This window comes from Oryx dammah, unplaced genomic scaffold (assembly GCF_014754425.2).
Source record: "Oryx dammah isolate SB20612 unplaced genomic scaffold, SCBI_Odam_1.1 HiC_scaffold_21, whole genome shotgun sequence".
In the NCBI taxonomy this organism is placed as follows: Eukaryota; Metazoa; Chordata; class Mammalia; order Artiodactyla; family Bovidae; genus Oryx; species Oryx dammah.
The window spans coordinates 33,501,984-33,520,691 of NW_024070205.1; the positions used below are offsets into that span (position 1 = coordinate 33,501,984).

The 18,708-nt window shown below is 54.0% G+C and overlaps 1 protein-coding gene across 1 annotated transcript; it reads left to right on the top strand.

Annotated features, from left to right (window-relative positions):
• The first annotated feature begins 4,444 nt into the window (after nucleotides 1-4,444).
• RNF207 (ring finger protein 207) lies at nucleotides 4,445-18,166 on the top strand. Its single transcript, XM_040263282.1, has 18 exons — nucleotides 4,445-4,991; nucleotides 5,101-5,291; nucleotides 6,146-6,278; nucleotides 7,390-7,534; nucleotides 7,623-7,704; nucleotides 7,777-7,852; nucleotides 7,933-8,058; nucleotides 8,455-8,501; nucleotides 8,761-8,833; nucleotides 8,900-8,968; nucleotides 9,493-9,561; nucleotides 9,706-9,803; nucleotides 10,523-10,709; nucleotides 10,883-11,068; nucleotides 11,335-11,386; nucleotides 11,817-11,934; nucleotides 16,527-16,607; nucleotides 17,427-18,166. The coding sequence occupies exons 2-18, from the start codon at nucleotides 5,101-5,103 to the stop codon at nucleotides 17,587-17,589; spliced, it is 1,896 nt and encodes a 631-aa protein (XP_040119216.1). The 5' UTR covers nucleotides 4,445-4,991; the 3' UTR covers nucleotides 17,590-18,166.
• Nucleotides 18,167-18,708: the final 542 nt, after the last annotated feature.

Sequence of the window (18,708 nt, forward strand, 5' to 3'; positions counted from 1 at the left end):
ACCCCAAGAGTTGTATCCAACTCTTTGCAACCCCATGGACTATACAGTCCATGGAATTCTCCAGGCCACAATACTGGAGTGGGTAGCCTTTCCCTTCTCCAGGGGATCTTCCCAACCCAGGGATCGAACCCAGGTCTCCCTCATTGCAGGAGGATTCTTCACCAACTGAGTTATCAGGGAAGCCCAAGACCCAGTGCAGCCGAAAATAAATAAATATTTTTTAAAAGTTGACTGCTAATCCTATAAAAATATAATAATTAAAAAAAAACCCTCCCATCTTAAAACAGAAAAAGCAGTCTCTCAACCCGCAACCATTTCCTGTCACATACCACCCCTTTTGTCTCCTGTCTGCTGTGTACTGAATGTTTGTGTCCTTCCAAATTCATAAGTGAGACCCTAGTCCCCAAAGTGATGGTGTTTGGAGGCAAGTCCTCTGGGAAGTAATTAGATTTATAAGCAATCATGAGAGTGGGGCTTCATGATGGGACTGGCAAAGAAGACACCTGAGATCTGTCTTGCCATGCCAGCCACAGAGAGAAGAGAGCCGACAACAAGCCAGGAAGAGTGGCTGCACCAGGAGCCCCATCTGTCTACACCTGATCTCAGGCTTCCAGCCTCACAACTGTGAGAAATTTCTGATAAACCAGAAATTTTGATATTTTTGTTATGGCCAATTTCCTTGGAAGTTTCCTCTGTGCACTGTCACTTTCTCTCCTCCTGTTTCCTTTTGAACCCTCTTAGGGCGGGGCGGGAGGGGAGGGAGGCTTTTCACATAGACACCCCCACCAGCCACCAGGACAGCTCTCATCAAGGTCACTGGTGATGTCCTCCTGTTAAGAACTGGGGTTAGGTCCTGGTCTTCCTGCTTCTGTTAGCATCTGATACCAGAGGTCACTCGTCCTTGGTGACCCTTCTTCCCTGGGTCCCCAGGACCGCAGTCTCTCCTGGTTCTCCTTCCACCTCTGGCCACTCCTCCATCTCCTTGCTGCTCTCTCTCCTCCTCCCTGGACCTGAAGGTCTACAGGAAACAAAGCCCCTCTCGTCTTTATCTACACTTGACCTTTGCCATGCTCCAAACACATCTTTTTTCTTTTTTCTTTGGCCATGCCACAGGGCATGCAGGATTTTAGTTCCCTGACCAGGGATCAAACCTGCATCCCCTGCAGTGGAAGCGCAGTCTTAACCACTGTTCCACCAGGGAAGTCCAGACACATAACCTTAAATATGACTCCCCAAGTCTGTATGTACAGCATCCAGCATAGACTCCTCTCTAGTCTAGAAGGTCAAGATGACCACCTTCACTCCAAAGATGCAACCCTCAACTCTACGTGCCCTTGCCCCCACTCTCCATCCTCAGCCTCACCCCAATCCTGCATCCCTTCCTCTCCACCCACATTGGTCTTCCTTTCCTTCCTTCACATTTATTCCAACTTCTGGGACCTTGTGCTTGCCATTGGCTCAGCTTTGAACTCTTCCTGGCTTTTCTTGTGTCTCATTTCTTCTCATCCTCCAGGAGCTCTGCCCATCCATGGTTATCTAGTGTGTCTTCAGCTCCACATCCTCCCAGCTGCCCTCCATCACATCATCCCAATTCTTAACTCCAGAGTATTTAACATAGTCTGTCCTTGTTGTATTTGTTGATTTGTGTGTTGGTAAACCTGGTTTGTCCATTTCTATGTATAGGGCCCATGGTGGATGCTCAGTAAATATTGATACTAAAATAGTAAGGCTGTAAGGTGGTCAGGATTGGTGACTCAGATGGTAAAGAATCTGCCTGCAATGCAGGAGACCCGGGTTCAATCCCTGGGTCGAGAAGATCCCCTGGAGAAGGGAATGGCTACCCACTCCAGTGTTCTTTCCTGTAGAATTCCATGGACAGAGAGGAGCCTGACTGGCTCTAGCCATGGGGTTGCAGCCAGGACACAACTAAGCAACTGACACTTTCACTTTTTTAAAAAATGGTCAGGATTAGTTGAGATAATACAAGTAAAAGAACTTTGAATAATACCTTGACCTGTAAACACTGGCCACTGTTACTATGACTTGGAGCACAAGGGCTAGAGAGGACTGTTTTAGCATTAACTTAGGCAAGTTGATAGGGAGTCCAAGGCTCCTTTAAGGAGGAAGTGAACATTCTTGTTCCAGTTCTTTTGCTTTAGTCACATAGGCTGCACAAGCAATAATGTGTCTTGCTCATGCTTTCCTTAAGCCTTGTGTAACAATGTATCTTGCCTGAGAGCTGGCTTTTCTTTAGATCTGGAGCTAATCATTACAGAGCAATAACACATCTTACTCATGGGTATGTTTTACTTAGGCTCTATGTTAATGATTATAATTGTAACAAATCTTGCCTGGGAACCTGTTTTCTCAGCAACACTGTATCTCTCCCAGAGGCATGTTGCCTGGAACCCATTCTCCCTGGCTAATCTTGTGTCAAATAGGAAAAGGAGTAGTCAAGGCTGTATATTGTCACCCTGCTTATTTAACTTATATACAGAGTACATCATGAGAAAGGCTGGACTGGAAGAAACACAAGCTGGAATCAAGATTGCCGGGAGAAATATCAATAACCTCAGATATGCAGATGACACCACCCTTATGGCAGAAAGTGAAGAGGAACTAAAAAGCCTCTTGATGAAAGTGAAAGAGGAGAGCGAAAAAGTTGGCTTAAAGCTCAACATTTAGAAAACAAAGATCATGGCCTCTGGTCCCATCACTTCATGGGAAATAGATGAGGAAACAGTAGATACAGTGTCAGACTTTATTTTGGGGGGCTCCAAAATCACTGCAGATGGTGACTGCAGCCATGAAATTAAAAGATGCTTACTCCTTGGAAGAAAAGTTATGACCAATCTAGATAGTATATTCAAAAGCAGAGACATTACTTTGCCGACTAAGGTCCGTCTAGTCAAGGCTATGGTTTTTCCAGTGGTCATGTATGGATGTGAGAGTTGGACTGTGAAGACGGCTGAGCGCCGAAGAATTGATGCTTTTGAACTGTGGTGTTGGAGAAGACTCTTGAGAGTCCCTTGGACTGCAAAGGAGATCCAACCAGTCCATTCTGAAGGAGATCAACCCTGGGATTTCTTTGGAAGGAATGAGGCTAAAGCTGAAGCTCCAGTACTTTGGCCACCTCATGCGAAGAGTTGACTCATTGGAAAAGACTCTGATGCTGGGAGGGACTGGGGGCAGGAGGAGAAGGGGACGACAGAGGATGAGATGGCTGGATGGCATCACGGACTCAATGGACGTGAGTCTGAGTGAACTCCGGGAGATGGTGATGGACAGGGAGGCCTGGCGTGCTGCGATTCATGGGGTCACAAAGAGTTGGACACAACTGAGCAACTGAACTGAACTGAATCTTGTGTCAAAGTTATCTCAGGATGTATGGCTTGGGAAAGGGTCTGGTAAAACTTTCAGTCTTGAGGTATTCTTTTTATCTATTTTCAGCAGCCAGCTCAAAAGTGTATAATGCCCTGCTCAATCTAGCAAAGTGGGTACTCTTCCTACCCTCTTCTGATATCTACATCAGAAGCTTTCTCTGTCCTTTCATTTCATTTAAATATTTGCTGCACAAAGCTCTGAGTGACTGAGACTGCATCTTTGGTTCTGGAATGAAACCTTCTTCAGAGACCACAAACTCGACACCTACCACCATAAGCTATCAACCCTGAAAAGAATAGGTATTTCCTGCCTAAAATTCACTTCCTTTCTTCTCCCTTGCAAACTTCTACTCATCCTTCAAAACCCAGCTAGAATATTATCTCCTAGTTTTTTCTGATTAGTAAGATTTAATTGAGCACCTTCCATGGGTCAGGCTGTGGCTTGACCCTGATTTCCGGGACGGAGTGGGGTGGGGGTGGGGCGGTGGCGGGAGCAGAGACGGGGCTGCTCTCCAGGAGCTCAGGATGGCATGTGCAGAGAAAGCAGGCAATTTGGAGAAAATCACCCTGCGTGAAACAAGTATACGGCAGCCCAAGAAAGGCAGAGGGGCCCAGATGGAAAGGCTCAGCGAGTCCTCTCTCGCTCTCTCCCTCCCAAACCTACCTCTTCGTGGGGGCACTCCGCTGCTGATGGGGCTGGGGTCTTAATTATTTGGAGGCTTGGGACGTGCATTTCACTTCATTGAAATCTGCCCTGATCACCGGGCGGTCCCCCTTTCTAACCCACCCCGAGGCTCTGAGAGGTCGGAAACTTGGCCGGGGGCCCCCAACCTGCCAAACGCAGCCCTGGCATGCCAAGCCCTCTCACGTGCCTCCCAAGCCAATGGGTGGGAGGGGCGGCTGCTGCTCTCGGGCGCCCTCAACTGGCCGTTGAGGAAATAGGACCTCGCAGGCAAACTCCTGTCCCGGCCAAGTCCGACCCGACACAGCCAGCCTGGCCGGGGGGCCATACACCCCTGAGGAGCCGGCAGCCAGGGCCCTCGGGCTCCGCTCTGTGCGGCGCTCCGGCGACTCCGGGCTCGGGGCTCTGTCATCCCGGGCGGGATCCGGTCCAAGTTTCGAACCCTAGCCCCACGGGGTCGTTTCCAGCCGCGCGTTCCCGCCACACTCCTCCGGGCGGGGGGTACAGTGGCCGTTGCCGTGGCTGTGACCGGGGCCCTGGGTCAGAGCGGTGGGGGAGCGCGGAGTTCATTCGGTGCAGGCCCTCGCGGCGAGGCAGCAGCCGCCGACCTGGGAAAGGTAGACCGGAGCACCGGGGGGAGGAAGGGGTGCCGCCTGCGGGTCACGCAGAGGACACCGGCAGGAGAATTCTTGAGGTGGGAGTAAGGGGAGGTTAGGTGGGGGGTAAAGAGGGAGGCCGGGTGTTGGGTAGGATGCACTGACCTTCCAGGGGCCGCCTTGGAGAAGTGGGAGGACGCACAGGGTCTGGCCTCTCTGCGCGCCTCCTGCCCATCCTCCCCGCCCCGGCGTGCTAGCCCCCAGCCCTGAACCCTAGCTGCTCCCCCGCTCCACGATCTCTGGACGCCGCGAAGGGTCCGGGCCGGACAGGTAAGGGGGACCGGCGCAGGGGAAGGGGGGCTGCGGATGCCGGCGCGGGCACGGTGAGAGCCCTCCCCAACGAAGGGCGTCCCACCGCCCTCCTGCGCTGTCCCTGAAGATGTCCGGAGCTATCTTCACGCCTCTGGAGGGCCCGGGTGCCCTGGACGGGACAAGCGGCCACCCCCTCGTGTGCCCGCTGTGCCACGCGCAGTATGAGCGCCCCTGCCTGCTGGACTGCTTTCACGAGTTCTGCGCCGGCTGCCTGCGTGGCCGCGCTGCTGATGGCCGCCTCGCCTGCCCTCTGTGCCAGTGAGTGCCTGGAAACCTCAGAGGAGGGGAGGCTAGCTCCCTCTGGGAAGGGATCTGGGTGCTGGGAGGCCAAGACTCTTCAGGAAGAAGGGGGAGAGACTGTACCCAGCTGGTGTCTCTGCCAGAGATCGTGAAGGCTCCTGCCCATTTTACAGATCAGGGTAACTGAGACCTGGGATTATGACCCAAAGCCTATCAAGATAAATCAGGGAGCAAGGGCAGGCTAGAGTGCCTGTGCTGTGGAACTGCATGCTGCTGGAGTAGGTGATCTCAGCTCAGCGTCGGAACACTCCCAATGACTCGCTTAGGGGTCCTTAAGTCTCAGGTCAAAGTAGCAAGTTACGTTGGCTCAAGCTACCTGTGCATCTGTGCTCAGTTGTGTCTGAGCCTTTGTGACCCCATGGACTGTAGCCCACCAGGCTCCTCCTCTGTCCATGGGATTCTCCAGGCAAGAATACTAGAGTGGGTTGCCATTTCGAGGGGATTTTCCTGACCCAGGGATTGAACCAAGCCTCCTTTGTCCCCTGCATTGCAAGTGGATTCTTTAACCGCTGGGCTACCAGGGAAGCTCAGGATACCTGGGGTGGCCCTGAATTTGCCTAATGCAGTGAAAGGGGCTTGAGGGGAGGCTTCTGCCTTTGACACCCTGAGTCACCAACCCCCTCCCAGGATCCCTCCAGGGCTGGGAAGGGACCAGTTGGAGTGCGCACTGGCTGAAATATTTATAGATGTCAGGCCTGCAGGCACCCCACCTCCCACCCTATTTTTAGTTCCGCCTGGAATGTACACAGTAGGAAGTGGGTAGGGAGCCTTGGGGAAGGGGCATCTGGAACTAGGCTGAAGCTTCTCCACAGGCACCAGACGGTGGTGAAGGGCCCCAGCGGGCTCCCTCCAGTGGATCGGCTGTTGCAGTTCCTGGTGGACAGCTCAGGGGATGGCACCGAGGTGGTGCGCTGCGCCAACTGCGACCTGGAGTGCGGCAAGCAGGCAGGGGCACCTGGGGTGCAGTGGGGAGCGGAGGGTGCCAGGCTGCACTGTCCTGATGCCATATACTCAGAGAATCACTCAACAGTGGGCTCTCCAGCCCCTCTCTAAGGCACCTCCTATCCAGAACAGAGGCCCTGTTTTACTGGTATGGAGACTGAAGTCCAAAACAACTCACTTGAACCAACAGTCTGCTAGGTGCAGGGGTTAAAGCCATTTGGATTTGGGGGGAGTTTACTGGCCCCCAACTCAGGGCAGAGTTGTGAAATGGAACAGGAAGAGCAATCCAGTGCACAGACCTGGAGTCCCTCCAGGGTCCACTGCTACCTGGGTAGCCATGAGCCGCTATCTGCAGCCAGAGAGGACAGGGGATATGAGCACACTGTGTTTTGGGGGAGAGGTCATCCTGAAGGACCTGGGAGCAGAGGCCAGGCTTCGGGCTGGACTGAGAAGTGCACAGGGGACTCTCTCCGGACTGTGGAAGCTGGTCTGAGGATTCCCAGGAGGATGTCCCTACAGGAGCAAAAGGTCAGGGTATGCTGGCAAGTTCTAGAATATGTGCTACCCGGAAGTATGGAGATAAGGAGCAGTAGGTGAGGCGCAGGAGGTAGGGAGAGCTTGAGGAGGAAATAGCCTTGAATGCCAAAGAAGTTGGGGGTCTGTGTTTTCATACCCATTCCTGGGATCGATGCCTTGGACTCTCAGCCACAGGGAAGGGCACCTGCAGACCTTCACCCCTTTCCCCCTCCCAGTCAAGTCCCAACTCCAAATGGCTGGGGTGAACACAGCCATGTGGCTCCTATTGAGGGTGCCAAGAGGGGCTTGATAGGTCTTGCCCACAGGCACACATACGTTTCTGTTGTAAGTTAAATGTTTTGCAAATACAGTATCTGCCTTCCCCCACAACCCTGGGGAACCCCCTCCTCAAGCCCGTTCTGGGTACCTCCCCCTCACCTACTCTCTGAACCTCGATATTCTCGTCTGTAAACTGGGGATACAGAACGCTGCGCGTCGGGTTTACATGAAAGGGCTGCCCTGGGCCCTGCCCCTGCCGGAGACTCGCAAACACAGGCTTCCAGTTCACCAGCGGGCTGAGCCCAAGCTCTGTCCGCAGGACGCGGAGACCACGTACTTCTGCAACACGTGTGGGCAGCCGCTGTGTGCGCGCTGCCGCGACGAGACGCACCGGGCACGCATGTTCGCGCGCCACGATATCGTGGCCTTGGGCCAGCGCTGCCGCGACGTGCTCCAGAAGTGCAGTGAGTGCAGCGTGCGGGGACGGGGCCGGCGCCAGGCAGGGATGGGAGCTGGCGCTGGCCGGCGCCCTCACCGCCGCCCCCGCCGCAGCGCTGCACGCCGAGCCCTATGTCCTGTTCTCCACCGACAAGAAGTCGCTGCTGTGCATCCGCTGCTTCCGGGACATGCAGGGGTGGGTAGAGGGCGCAGGAGGTGAGGGGCTGGCGAGCGTCCGGAGCAGGGCTCACGCACGGGGTCCCTGCAGGGAGAGCCGCGTCCACTGCGTGGACCTCGAGTCAGCTTACGTCCAGGGCTGCGAGCGGCTGCAGCAGGCGGTGCTGGTGAGCGCGGGCTGCCGGGCGCCCCGGGGCCGGGGTTGGGAACGCGCGCCCCCAGAAGGCTGAGGCCGCCCTGTCCCCAGGAGGTGAAGGCCCTGCAGACCGCCACGCGAGAAGCCATCGAGCTGCTGCAGGCGATGGTGGAGGAGGTGCGACGCAGCGCGGCGGAGGAGGAGGCCGCCATCCAGGCCCTCTTCAGCAGCATGCAGGTGAGGGGTAGGGGGACTAAAACAGCTACAGCCCAGAATCCTTATCAGCATGACCTGACTGGGGCCCAGGCCTGCCCCAGCCCTCCTAGAGATTCCAGTGTAGCAAGCACTAAACTACTTTCAGGAGTTAATCTCAGTAGCCCGGAAAATTCAGAGGAGGAGCAAGGGCCCGCCCTAGGCTGGGGCCTGTGATGTGATGTGGTCAGGGAAGACTTTCCGTAGGAGGTGACATTGAAGATGAGGCTGCCTGTGCTCCCAGGCGGGGGTAGCAGAGCTTGTGGGCTGGAGAGAGAGCCAGCCTAAGCAGCTGTGTGGCTGGGGCCCAGGAGCATGGGAGAGTGCTGGGAAGGGGCAGGGCCAAGTCTGCCCAGTCAGTTAGTGGACCGTTCCTCCCAGGACAAACTGTCAGAGAGGAAAGCGCTGCTGCTGCAGGCCGTGCAGAGGTGAGTGGTGGCAGGTCTCCACCCTCTGCCCCTTGACCTCCAGACACCAGCTGGAGCCTAGGCCAGCCCCGCCCCACCCTAAGAGCAAGACATCCAGGTGTCCACCCCATGGTGGGAAGGCAGGGTGGCTCAGGGAAGGGGAGACAGGGAAGGATGCATAAAGTGGGTGGGGAGATGGAACCACCCAGTTCTGAGGCCCCACCCAGGTGGGGGTGGGCAGCCCTCCTCCTGGAGATGAGGCTGCCTGCCCCTCCCCCAGCCAGTATGAAGAGAAGGACAAGGCCTTCAAGGAGCAGCTCTCCCATCTGGCCACTCTGCTGCCCACCCTGCAGGTAAGGGGAGCTGGGGGCATGGGGCTGGGCACCCCGCCCAGGCACTGAGCAGTGGCCCTCTTGCAGGTTCACCTGGTCATCTGCTCTTCCTTCCTCAGCTTGGCCAACAAGGCCGAGTTCCTGGACCTGGGCTACGTGAGTGCCCCCAGCTCCTGGGTCCCCCTCCCCAGCAGGAACCCAGTGTGCACATCTGAGACCCACACCTCAGGGCTGGGCAGCCTGTTCCCTGGAGGCTGGCCACTTCCTCCACATCGTCATCTACAAACTACTTGGGGGCCAGCGGAGCCCTTTTAAGAGGACAGCAGGGAATTCCCTGGTGGTCTCCAGTGGTTAGGATTCTGTAAGGTTCAGTCCCTGGCGGGGGAACTAAGATCCCCCAAAGCCACCAGTGCAGCCAATAAATAAATAAGAGGACAAGCAGAGCCTGGAGGGAGCATAAACCTCCTCCCCAAAACCGCAGAGTCTACTGAAGTCCAGACATCCCAACCTTTCCTGTCGATTTGGGGTGGGAGAGGTTGGGGTGGACATCGGCCAATCCCAGGGAGGATGGGAAGGCAAGTAACCACCCTAAAGGCAGACTCGCCCTCCGACCCCTCCCCTCAGTGTCACCCCAGCCACCTGAGAGCCCTTCCCTTTCCCCCTCCCCCGGCCGGCCGCAGGAGCTGATGGAGAGATTGCAGGGCATCGTCACGCGGCCACATCGCCTGCGGCCGGCACAGAGCAGTAAGGTGCGTGGGGGCGCGGGGTGGCCCGGGGGTGGAGGCACGGGCCGAGGACGCAAAGTGGGCCGGGGAGACCGGGGCATGGGGTGGGCCGCGGGCGGGGGTGCGGGCCCGCAGGGACCTACCTCACGACCTCATCCTGGCTCCCAGATCGCCAGTGACCACCGTGCCGAGTTCGCGCGCTGCCTGGAGCCGCTGCTGCTGCTGGGGCCACGCCGCGCGGCGGGCGCCGGGGGTGGCACTAGCACGTGAGCCGCGAGGGCGCTGGGCCGGGAACGGGGAGGCGGGCACAAGATTTCCACTGGGGTGGGGGCAGACTTTCTCAGCTCACCAAGCTCCCGGCGCAGCGTCTGAGCACCTACTGACCTCCAAGCCGGAGCCTGCCCAGCCTGAAAGCAGCCATCCTGGTCGGAAGCCCACGTAGACTGGGCTTGGAGCCGGGTCAGGCATAAACAGGAGGACTCAGGGGCTGCCCCCAACCGCAGTTGTGCACCTGGATTGGGGTGTCTAAGCCCTGAAAGGAAGGGTAGCTTAGATTGGGGTCTCGGTCACCAGAAGCCACAGGGGGTCTGACTTCTGGGAATGGGGGTCAGTCTAAAGAGCTGGAGATCCCTAGGAGTTAGGAGAAATGCCTAAGCTGAGGTTGTCTGCCAAGGGTCCCAGGGCCCCAGGCACAGGAGACTGGATATCAGACCAAATTTGCAAGGTCCCGCGTGTGTGCATGAACTTACGGTGTGCTGGGGACCAGCCCTGAGGACATCCTGATGGACTCTTCTGCATGCTGGCATAACTCTCAGGATTTTTAAAAATACCCTGCTGATGTCATTGGTCTTGGGTGGACAAAGCCTGGCATCAGGTTTATTGGGGGCCCCTGCGTGGTTCTGGTGTGCCGCCTGGGGTGAGAGGCTGGGGTAAGGGAGGACCCTCTGGACCCCCACAGCCACATCCACACGAGTTCTCTCCCCAGGCTCGCAGGGGGCTCAGGCCCCAAGGTGCTGAGGGGGCCCGGCTGCCCTTCCCCAGTAGGGAAGATGTTGGGGTCGCCAGTCCAAAAGCCCACACTGCACCGGTCCATCAGTACCAAGGTGCTGCTGGCGGAGGGCAACGACTCACCCTTCACGGAGCACTGCCGCCACTACGAGGACTCCTACCGGGTGAGGGGGCCGGGATGGGCCAGCGAGGAAAGGCCCCACCCCTTCGCGCCAAAGTGCAGTGGCCAAACCTCATCCGGCCACCAGGGCTGCCAGGCGCACCTCCACCGAGGCCCCCCGCAGTGCACCCAGCCTGCAGGGCACACAGGCACACACGGGTCTTTCCCCTCCCCCAGCGCCTGCAGGTGGAGATGCAGAACCTGAAGGACCAGGTACAGGAGCTGCACCGGGACCTCACCAAGCACCATTCGCTCATCAAAGCCGAGATCATGGGCGACATCTTACACAAGGCCCTGCAGGTGGACGCCCAGATCGCCTCGGAGTATGCTTCCGTGGAGGGCCTGAGAGCAGTCTTCCAGGAGGTAGCCCCTCCCAAGGCACCTCTCTCCCCTGCAGCCCCACCTGCCAGCATGTCGGTGGGCTACCCCCAGACAGGAAGTGGTGGGGAGGACCTCGGCCTGGGGCCCCAGGAGGCCCTCACAGGCTCTGGAACCTGGGTCTCTGCTGCCTGGAACCATGGGAACTGCCTGGGAGCACCCTGTGGTTCTGAGCAGCTAGAGGACAGAAATGGCCCCGATGGAACTTCCAACTTGGCCATGTGCAATATCCAACTTACTTTCTCTTTCAGATTTGGGAGGACTCCTACCAGCGGGTGGCTAACGAACAGGAGATATATGAAGGTCCCGGGCAGCTGCTACTGAGTGCTCCCCTCCACATGCTTTCAGGGGCAGGAAGCCAGTTACCCGATAACCAGATTTGAACTCCCAAGCTCTTCTTATTTATTTGGCTGTGCCGGGTCTTAGTTGTGGTATGGAGGATCTAGTTCCCTTACCAGGGATCTAACCCAAATCCTCTGCATTGGGAGTGTGGAGTCTTAGCCATTGGACCACCAGGAAGTCCCCCACTTAGTTCTTGACTCACAGCTGCTAACTGACCCCCCAAAAATATATCTGAGGTCAGAATTCAGTAAGTAGGATGACTTTAGGTATCTTACCTCATGCTTTAATTAGAGGTAATCACTCAAATAGTTGGGATATTTACATGGATTGAGGCTGGAGAGTGAGGATCTGAAGCCAACAAGACCTAATGCTCTGGCCTGGGCCCCCACAGCCCAGCTCCATGACCTTCTCCAGCTGAAGCAGGAGAATGCCTACTTGACCACCATCACCAAGCAAATCACGCCCTATATCCGCTCCATTGCCAAGGTGAAGGAGCGACTGGAGCCCAGGTGAGACTGGAGGTATTCTGGGGGAACCAAGGTACTTCAGGATGTGGATAGAGAAAGTGCCACACCTTTGGAAGAGCTCCTATCAGGGAAGTGGGCCAGGTCATGATCTGGGCAGGTCAGGTGCTAGACCTCTGCTAAAACACAGAATGAATGGGCTGCTCTGAGTTTCTGCTTCTAGGCACACAATCACCCACCTCTTTACACTTTGGGGGTGAAATGAGGATCTTCAGCTGATTCAGGCAGCAGGACACAGAGGAGAGAGAACTTCCCTAGCCCATGGTTAAGCTAAGTCTAGACAGGGACCTGGACCAGACTCTCAGCACCATCCTTGGGCACTGGAAGTGTTACAGGGGCAGAGGGTTTCTTGGTGGCAAGTCCTCAATTTGCCTGCCTCTCAAGTCACAAGCCCCAGGGTGGTTGCCCTGTAGCACTGGTATACAGTGGTCAGCCTAGATTCTCCTTCTACCATCCTCCAGGGAACTCCATGTGCCTTGCTCCAAAGTGAGATCTGATTCCAATATGCCACATGCCTTCATTCATGATTTGGTGGCTCCAGTACTGTTGCCTAGAAAATTCCATGGAGGGAGGAGCCTGGTGGGCTACAGTCCATGGGGTCGCAAAGAGTCAGACACAACTGAGCGACTTCACTTTCACTTTCTATCCTCCAAACAGCATCTTAAGAGGATGGGACAGACATGTTTTGAACGACACAAGTCTGCTGTATCTTTCTTTCTTTTTATCTTTTGGTCATACTGCAAGACATGTGGGACCATATTCCCAACCAGGGATTGAACCCTTGTCCCATGCATTGGAACACTGGAGTCTTAACCACTGGACCTTCAGGGAAGTTCCTGTAGTATCTTTATTCTGCCTTCATGCTTGACTGACTGATAGTTTTGCTGGGTATTGAATTCTAAATGTAAATTCTAGATTGGGAATTATCTCCGTTAAAGGCAATGCTCTATTGTCTTCTAGCTTCCAAGGTTGTCTTTGAGAAGTTTGAAAGCATTTTGATTCCTAATCCTTGTAATGTGACCTACTTATTCTCTTTAGAAGCTTGTGGAATCTTCTCTGCTCCCAGTGTTATAAAATTTGACATTGGTGCAGGTCTAGCTATACTCCATGGGGTTGCAAAGAATAGGACGTGACTTAGCAACTAAACAATAGCAAACGTTCTATCCATTGGGTATCAGTGGGTCCTTTCAGTCTGGAATTATGTGTCCTTGTCTGGGCATATTTCTTTTTGAACTGGTTAATTGATTTTCTCTACTTTCTGAAATTCTTATTGAATACTGGCCTTCTGTGGCTGGTCCTCTGATTTACCTTCCCTTTTCAGTCCTTTTTTTCCATCTCTTCATTAACCTGCCATACTTTCTGGGAGATTTCTTCTTTTATCTTCCAACTTGTCTATTTAGTTCATTTTTGAAGAAAATTTCCAAGAGCTCTTTTAAACAATATATTTATTTATTTGGCTGCACTGGGTCTTAGTTGCAGCACGTGGGATCTTAGATCTTCAATACTGCATTGTGATCTTTAGCTGTGGCACTTGAACTCTTAGTTGTGGCATGTGGGATCTAGTTCCCAGACCAGGGATTGAACCCATGCTCCCCACATTGAGAGCACAGAGACCACTGGACCACCAGGGTAGTCCCCAAGAGCTCTTTTAAATGTTATAAATTGTCTTTCACTTCCAAAGAGGTGTTTTTGGTACCTTTACTGCTCTAGTTACATAGCATTCTGTTGTTTCATGGACATGATATCTACCCCTTAGGGAGCTGATAGACTTTTTTCCTTTTTTTTTTTAAGTTTCCTTTTTCCTGAAGGCTGTTTTCTCCAAGTTACTTTCCGTTTCGGTTTCTACTTTCCATGGTAAAGGCTTTTGTCAGATGTCAGAAAATCTTTGATTGCCTCTTCATGTTAGGAGTGAGGTGGGGGAGAGCAAGCTCGAGCTCTGAGCATGTGGGTCATGTGAGGCATCTGGGTAGGTGGGGTTTTTTGTTTTGCCTTTTTTTTTTCTTTCTACTTTTAGCTGTTCTGGGTCTTCGTGGCTGCTCAGGCTTTTCTCTGGTGGCAGAAAGCAAGGGCTGCCTTCTAGTTGCCACGAGCAGACTTCTCACTGAGGAGGCATCCAATGTTGTGGAGCATGGGCTCAGTAGTTTCAGCTCCTGGCCTCTAGAACATAAGCTCAGGAGCTGTGGAGCACAGGCTTAATTGCTCTGCAGCATGTAGAATCTTCCCAGACCAGGAATCGAACCCGTGTCTCCTACATTGGCAGGAGGATTCTTTACCACTGAGCCACCAAGGAAGCCCCATGATTCATTTTTTTTAATGCCCCAATGTCAGTTTTAGATCTTTGCCCAGTTTCCTTCCTAGAAGGTCACCATGTGGATCATTTGTCTGCACACCTAATTTTCTGGTTTTTAGTAGTTCTCATCTGTGTGTCATACCCTCCCAGAGACTAACCTTTCTGAATTCAGGGTTGGGGGGTTGCAGCTGTTCAGAGGTAGGGATCTTAACCTTCACTGTCCTATTTCAGTCCCAGCCCCTAAGTCACAGAAGCAACAGGCTGCCTGTTCCTGGGGCCCTGGGGATTCTGTGGTGGGGACTGGTGGGACTGCAGCTTCTCAGGTCTGCTGAATTAGTGGACACTTGTCTACTGCTCTCCAGCTTCCAGATGTTGCTGTTCTTCTTTCCTGCTGTCAACCTGGAGAGGATTTCCCCCCTCATTGTTTTGGTCCCTTTACTAGTTTTAGTGAGTTTTGGGAAGGAGGAAAATTAAGAGTGTGTGTGTACAATTGCTGTATTCATCCAGAACTGCCAAGCCACTTTTTATTTTTTAACTTTATTATTTTTAAAAATATTTATTTACATATTGATTTTTTGCTGTGCTGCTCTTCATTGCTATGCAAGGGCTTTCTCTAGTTGCGGTGACCAGGGGCTACTTTCTAGCTGCAGTGCTTGGGCTTCTCACTGAGTGGGCTTCTCTTGTTGTGGAGCACGGGCTCTAAGAGCATGGTTCTTCATTAGTTGTGGCCCATGGGCTGAGTTGCCCTGTGGCATGTGGGATCTTCCCAGATCAGGGATCGAACTAGTGTCCCCTGCATTGCAAGGCAGATTCTTAATCACTGAACCACGAGGGAAGCCCCAAGCCACCTTTTAAGTGACTACGTTAACAAGTCACACTGAGTGGTTGCACTCATCATAATTTTTGCAGTTTTTTAAAAATATTCACTTATTTAGCTGCCCTGGACCTTAGTTGTGGCATGCGGGACCTTCATTGCGGCATGCTAAGTCTTAATTGCAGCATGTGGGATCTAGTTCCCGGACCAGGGATCCAACTCAGACTTCCTGCATTGGGAATGAGGAGTCTTAGGCACTGGACCGCCAGGAAAGTCCTCCTCTTGCAGAGTCTTTATCAAATCCCTGTCCACCCAGGACTAATGACAGTGTCCTCCTAGGCTGTGCAGTTTACTCCAGATACTGTGTGATTCCATTTATAGAACCTCAAAACCAAGCAGAACTAACCTCTGGTGTTACATACAGTCAGGATGGACGTAATCCTGGGGGCCTCTGAGTGGAGGTGACATCATGGTGTCACAGACCCCACTTGTTCACACTGTGTGCCCATTCTAAGCCACACTTTTTCTGTGGGCATCCTTTCCCTTCCATGTGTCCTGCTTTGGTGAGCAGTTGGCTGCCAGTAGTGTGCTCCTGCCCGCCTGTAAGGGGCAATACCCTGGCAGTCACACCTCTGAAAGGAAGCGGCATCTGTGGTTGGTGTCAGTGAATAGAAAGGAGCTCAGGCTGGAGCCCAGTTCCTGGGGGTTTGGGGTGAGCAGGGAGGCTGCCCCTCCCCCTCTTCGTGGACCACTTTGCAGGTTGGTCTAGAGTTGCCCTCTGCCTCCTCCCCTCCCAGTGCTGGGAACCCCCTTCAACCCCACCCCCTGGATATGCTCTTGCTTCATCATCAGCGACCTTCCAGCTACATCCTTTGACCTTGGAGCAACGATCATGAGCCTGGACTGTCTGTCACCTTCATCTCGCTCTTCTCTTGCTTCTGAGACACCCCACCTTCAGTGTGGCGTGGGGCCTGAGAGTCCTTTTGGGACCCTCCTGCCCACCTCTGTCGTCAGCCCCTCCCCACACCTGTCACAATGGCCTTTTGGTTCTGCAAAGAAGCTGGACTGGCTCCACTTCCCCACCTCCGCCTAGAATGTTGTTGCTTCAGCTTGTTCCAGGGCCCGTGTCACCCAGGCCTCAGCTTGGGCATCACCAGAGAGGCCTTCCTGAACCCTCCTATCGAAAGCAGGTCTTGCCCACAGTCACTCCCCCCATTTGGACCTGCGGTGCCCCACCTTGGCATGTCTCCCTGACCAGAACAGGGCTCCCAGGAACACAGGGCCCAGCCTCTCTTGTCCACTGTTATGGCCTTGGCCCCTGGTAGATATCTGAGGCCCAAAGCCCGAGGAGGGCCCTGAGGGTGTGCTCAGGTTAGGGTTTGTGCCGTGAACCTGAGCACACGCACCGGGCCGGCTCTGCACCGGGCTGGCTCTGCTGCATCCAGACCCCGGGAACTGCTTTCTGTCTTGCAGGTTTCAGGTCCCTGTGGATGAACCATCAGACCATCCACAAAACACGCATGATGATGGTGTGAATGCCGAGGCCCCGGCCAGGTAAGGCGGGTCTTTTCAACCTGAGCAGGCAAATGATTTAATCTCAGAGACAAACACAGATGATAAAGACAGACTTAGGGTTTTCTCTTGGTCCCTGCTTGACACTGACCAGCTCTACATCCTCGTCTGGGCCTCCGTGTATAAATTCTGGGGTTGGAGAGGTTCTTAATCTGGGTGGTGCCTTCAAACCAGTGACCTCGTAGATGACAGATGTGACTTGGATGGACATGACCGGAGTTTTGTAACCACAGATGGCCATAGCTGCCAGCTTCCTTCCCCACACACCTCTGAGCACCCTGGCTCTTACGCCATGTGACTCAAGGAAAAGTGACTGAGGGTTATTTCTTCCTTCATTGGAGCCAACATACTTGCCAGAGGGAGAAAAGAATGTGTAGTAACAGAGCGACACTGTCAGAAACAGATCTTCTCATGTTTCACTGGAGGTGTAGAAAATCAGAGCTAAGAGGGCCTGTGGGTGGGGAGAGGTCAGCTGTGTCCAAAGCCACCGTGGGGTTGGTGACAGAGCAGAAAGCAGTGCCTGGACTGGTTGCTTCAAGGGAGGGTCGACTCAAAGAGCAGGGTCACAAGCCTCTGAAATGGTCTGAACTGTGGACGTTTTTGCAGCTACAAGTCTTAGAAGCGAGATGAGTCCTTTAGGAGACGACGTGGTGTGGTTCTGGTTCTGCTGTGGTCACCCCCTGGTGCCCTTTGGGAAGGCTTGCTGTTCTAAAAGCCTCTGCCCGGGTGGATTTTAGCGCTGGGACACCAAGGAGATGGGGACAGGAGCGGAGAGGGGGGTCACACCTAGTGTTTCTTTAGGAGCGATCCAGTAAGTGTTGCAGAGAAGGAGAACTCAGAGCTGAGAAACAGACGAGCTCTGGGCGGCCTTGCAGAGGAGCCTCCACTGAAAAACAAAGATGCGCACAGACCCAAATCAAAAAACGGGGGTGATGCCCCCACCTGGAGGGAGCGCCCAGCTTAGCCTGGGACCAGTTCCAGGGTCAAGCACTTTGCGACAAGCCAATCAAGCCCAGGAGAGTGAAGAAAAGACAGTTCTCGTTTTTTTTTTTTAATTTGTAATCATTTACCATCAATAAAACCCAGACACTCCAGCAGGTCCCTATTTCAGGTTCTCTGGCTTAGGCCAGACTTCTCGTGGTTCAGAGTCCTGACCCTTATCACAGTGGCTCCAGGAGGCATCCCAGTTCACCCTGCACCTCCCTGTGTACTGGGCTGTGAACTCCTGCCAGGGTGCACCCTCTGAATTTCATGAACGAGCCTCTTGGACTAACCCACTGGGCAGCACCTACTCTGCCTCAGAGGAAGCCTGTTCCTTCTGAACCACGCTGTTAGCTGTAAAGTTCTACCCCATCGTGATCCTAGTGCTGACTCAGCCTAGGGGAAAAACCTTCGCTCCAGCTTTTCTCACTGTGGGGCCTGGGCTGAGCTCATAAAGCAAAGAAAGAGCACCTCCGTACCCATGTACCCACAACTGTCCCCACCTGCTGTCACTCTCCTGTGTGCACCTCTGATGACGTTAAAGCATAATTCACCCGCAACTTTGCTCCGGTGGTTTTTCATTCTTACCCAGTAGCCTTTTTGTCAAGTGAAACTTAAACAGAACACTTAAACATGAAAATTAACCTGCAAGACCCTGATGTTGGGAAAGATAAGGACAGGAGAAGGGGGCAACAGAGGATGAGGTGGTTGGATGGCATCACTGACTCAATAAACATGAGTTTGAATAAGCTCCAGGAGATAGTGAAGGACAGATAAGCCTGGCGTGCTGCAGTCCACAGGGTCACAGAGTCCGACACAACTGAGCAACTGAACAACGACCTGCATGACCTAACATTCAAAGTTCTGGAGGCAAAATGATGCCAAGAGTCACATCTTAAACAAATACCAGCTTGATTTAGTGATTCAGGTGGCTTTCATGTGCCAGGTGGGCCTGCAGGTCAATACACTGGTCCACTGGTCACGTCAGCACCCAAGGCCTGCATACCTGCTGTGTGCACCCAGGTCCCATCCCAAAGCATCACAGACCTCCACGGTGGCGGGGGCGTGGGGGAGGGGCGGGCCTCTACATTGGTGGTGGGGT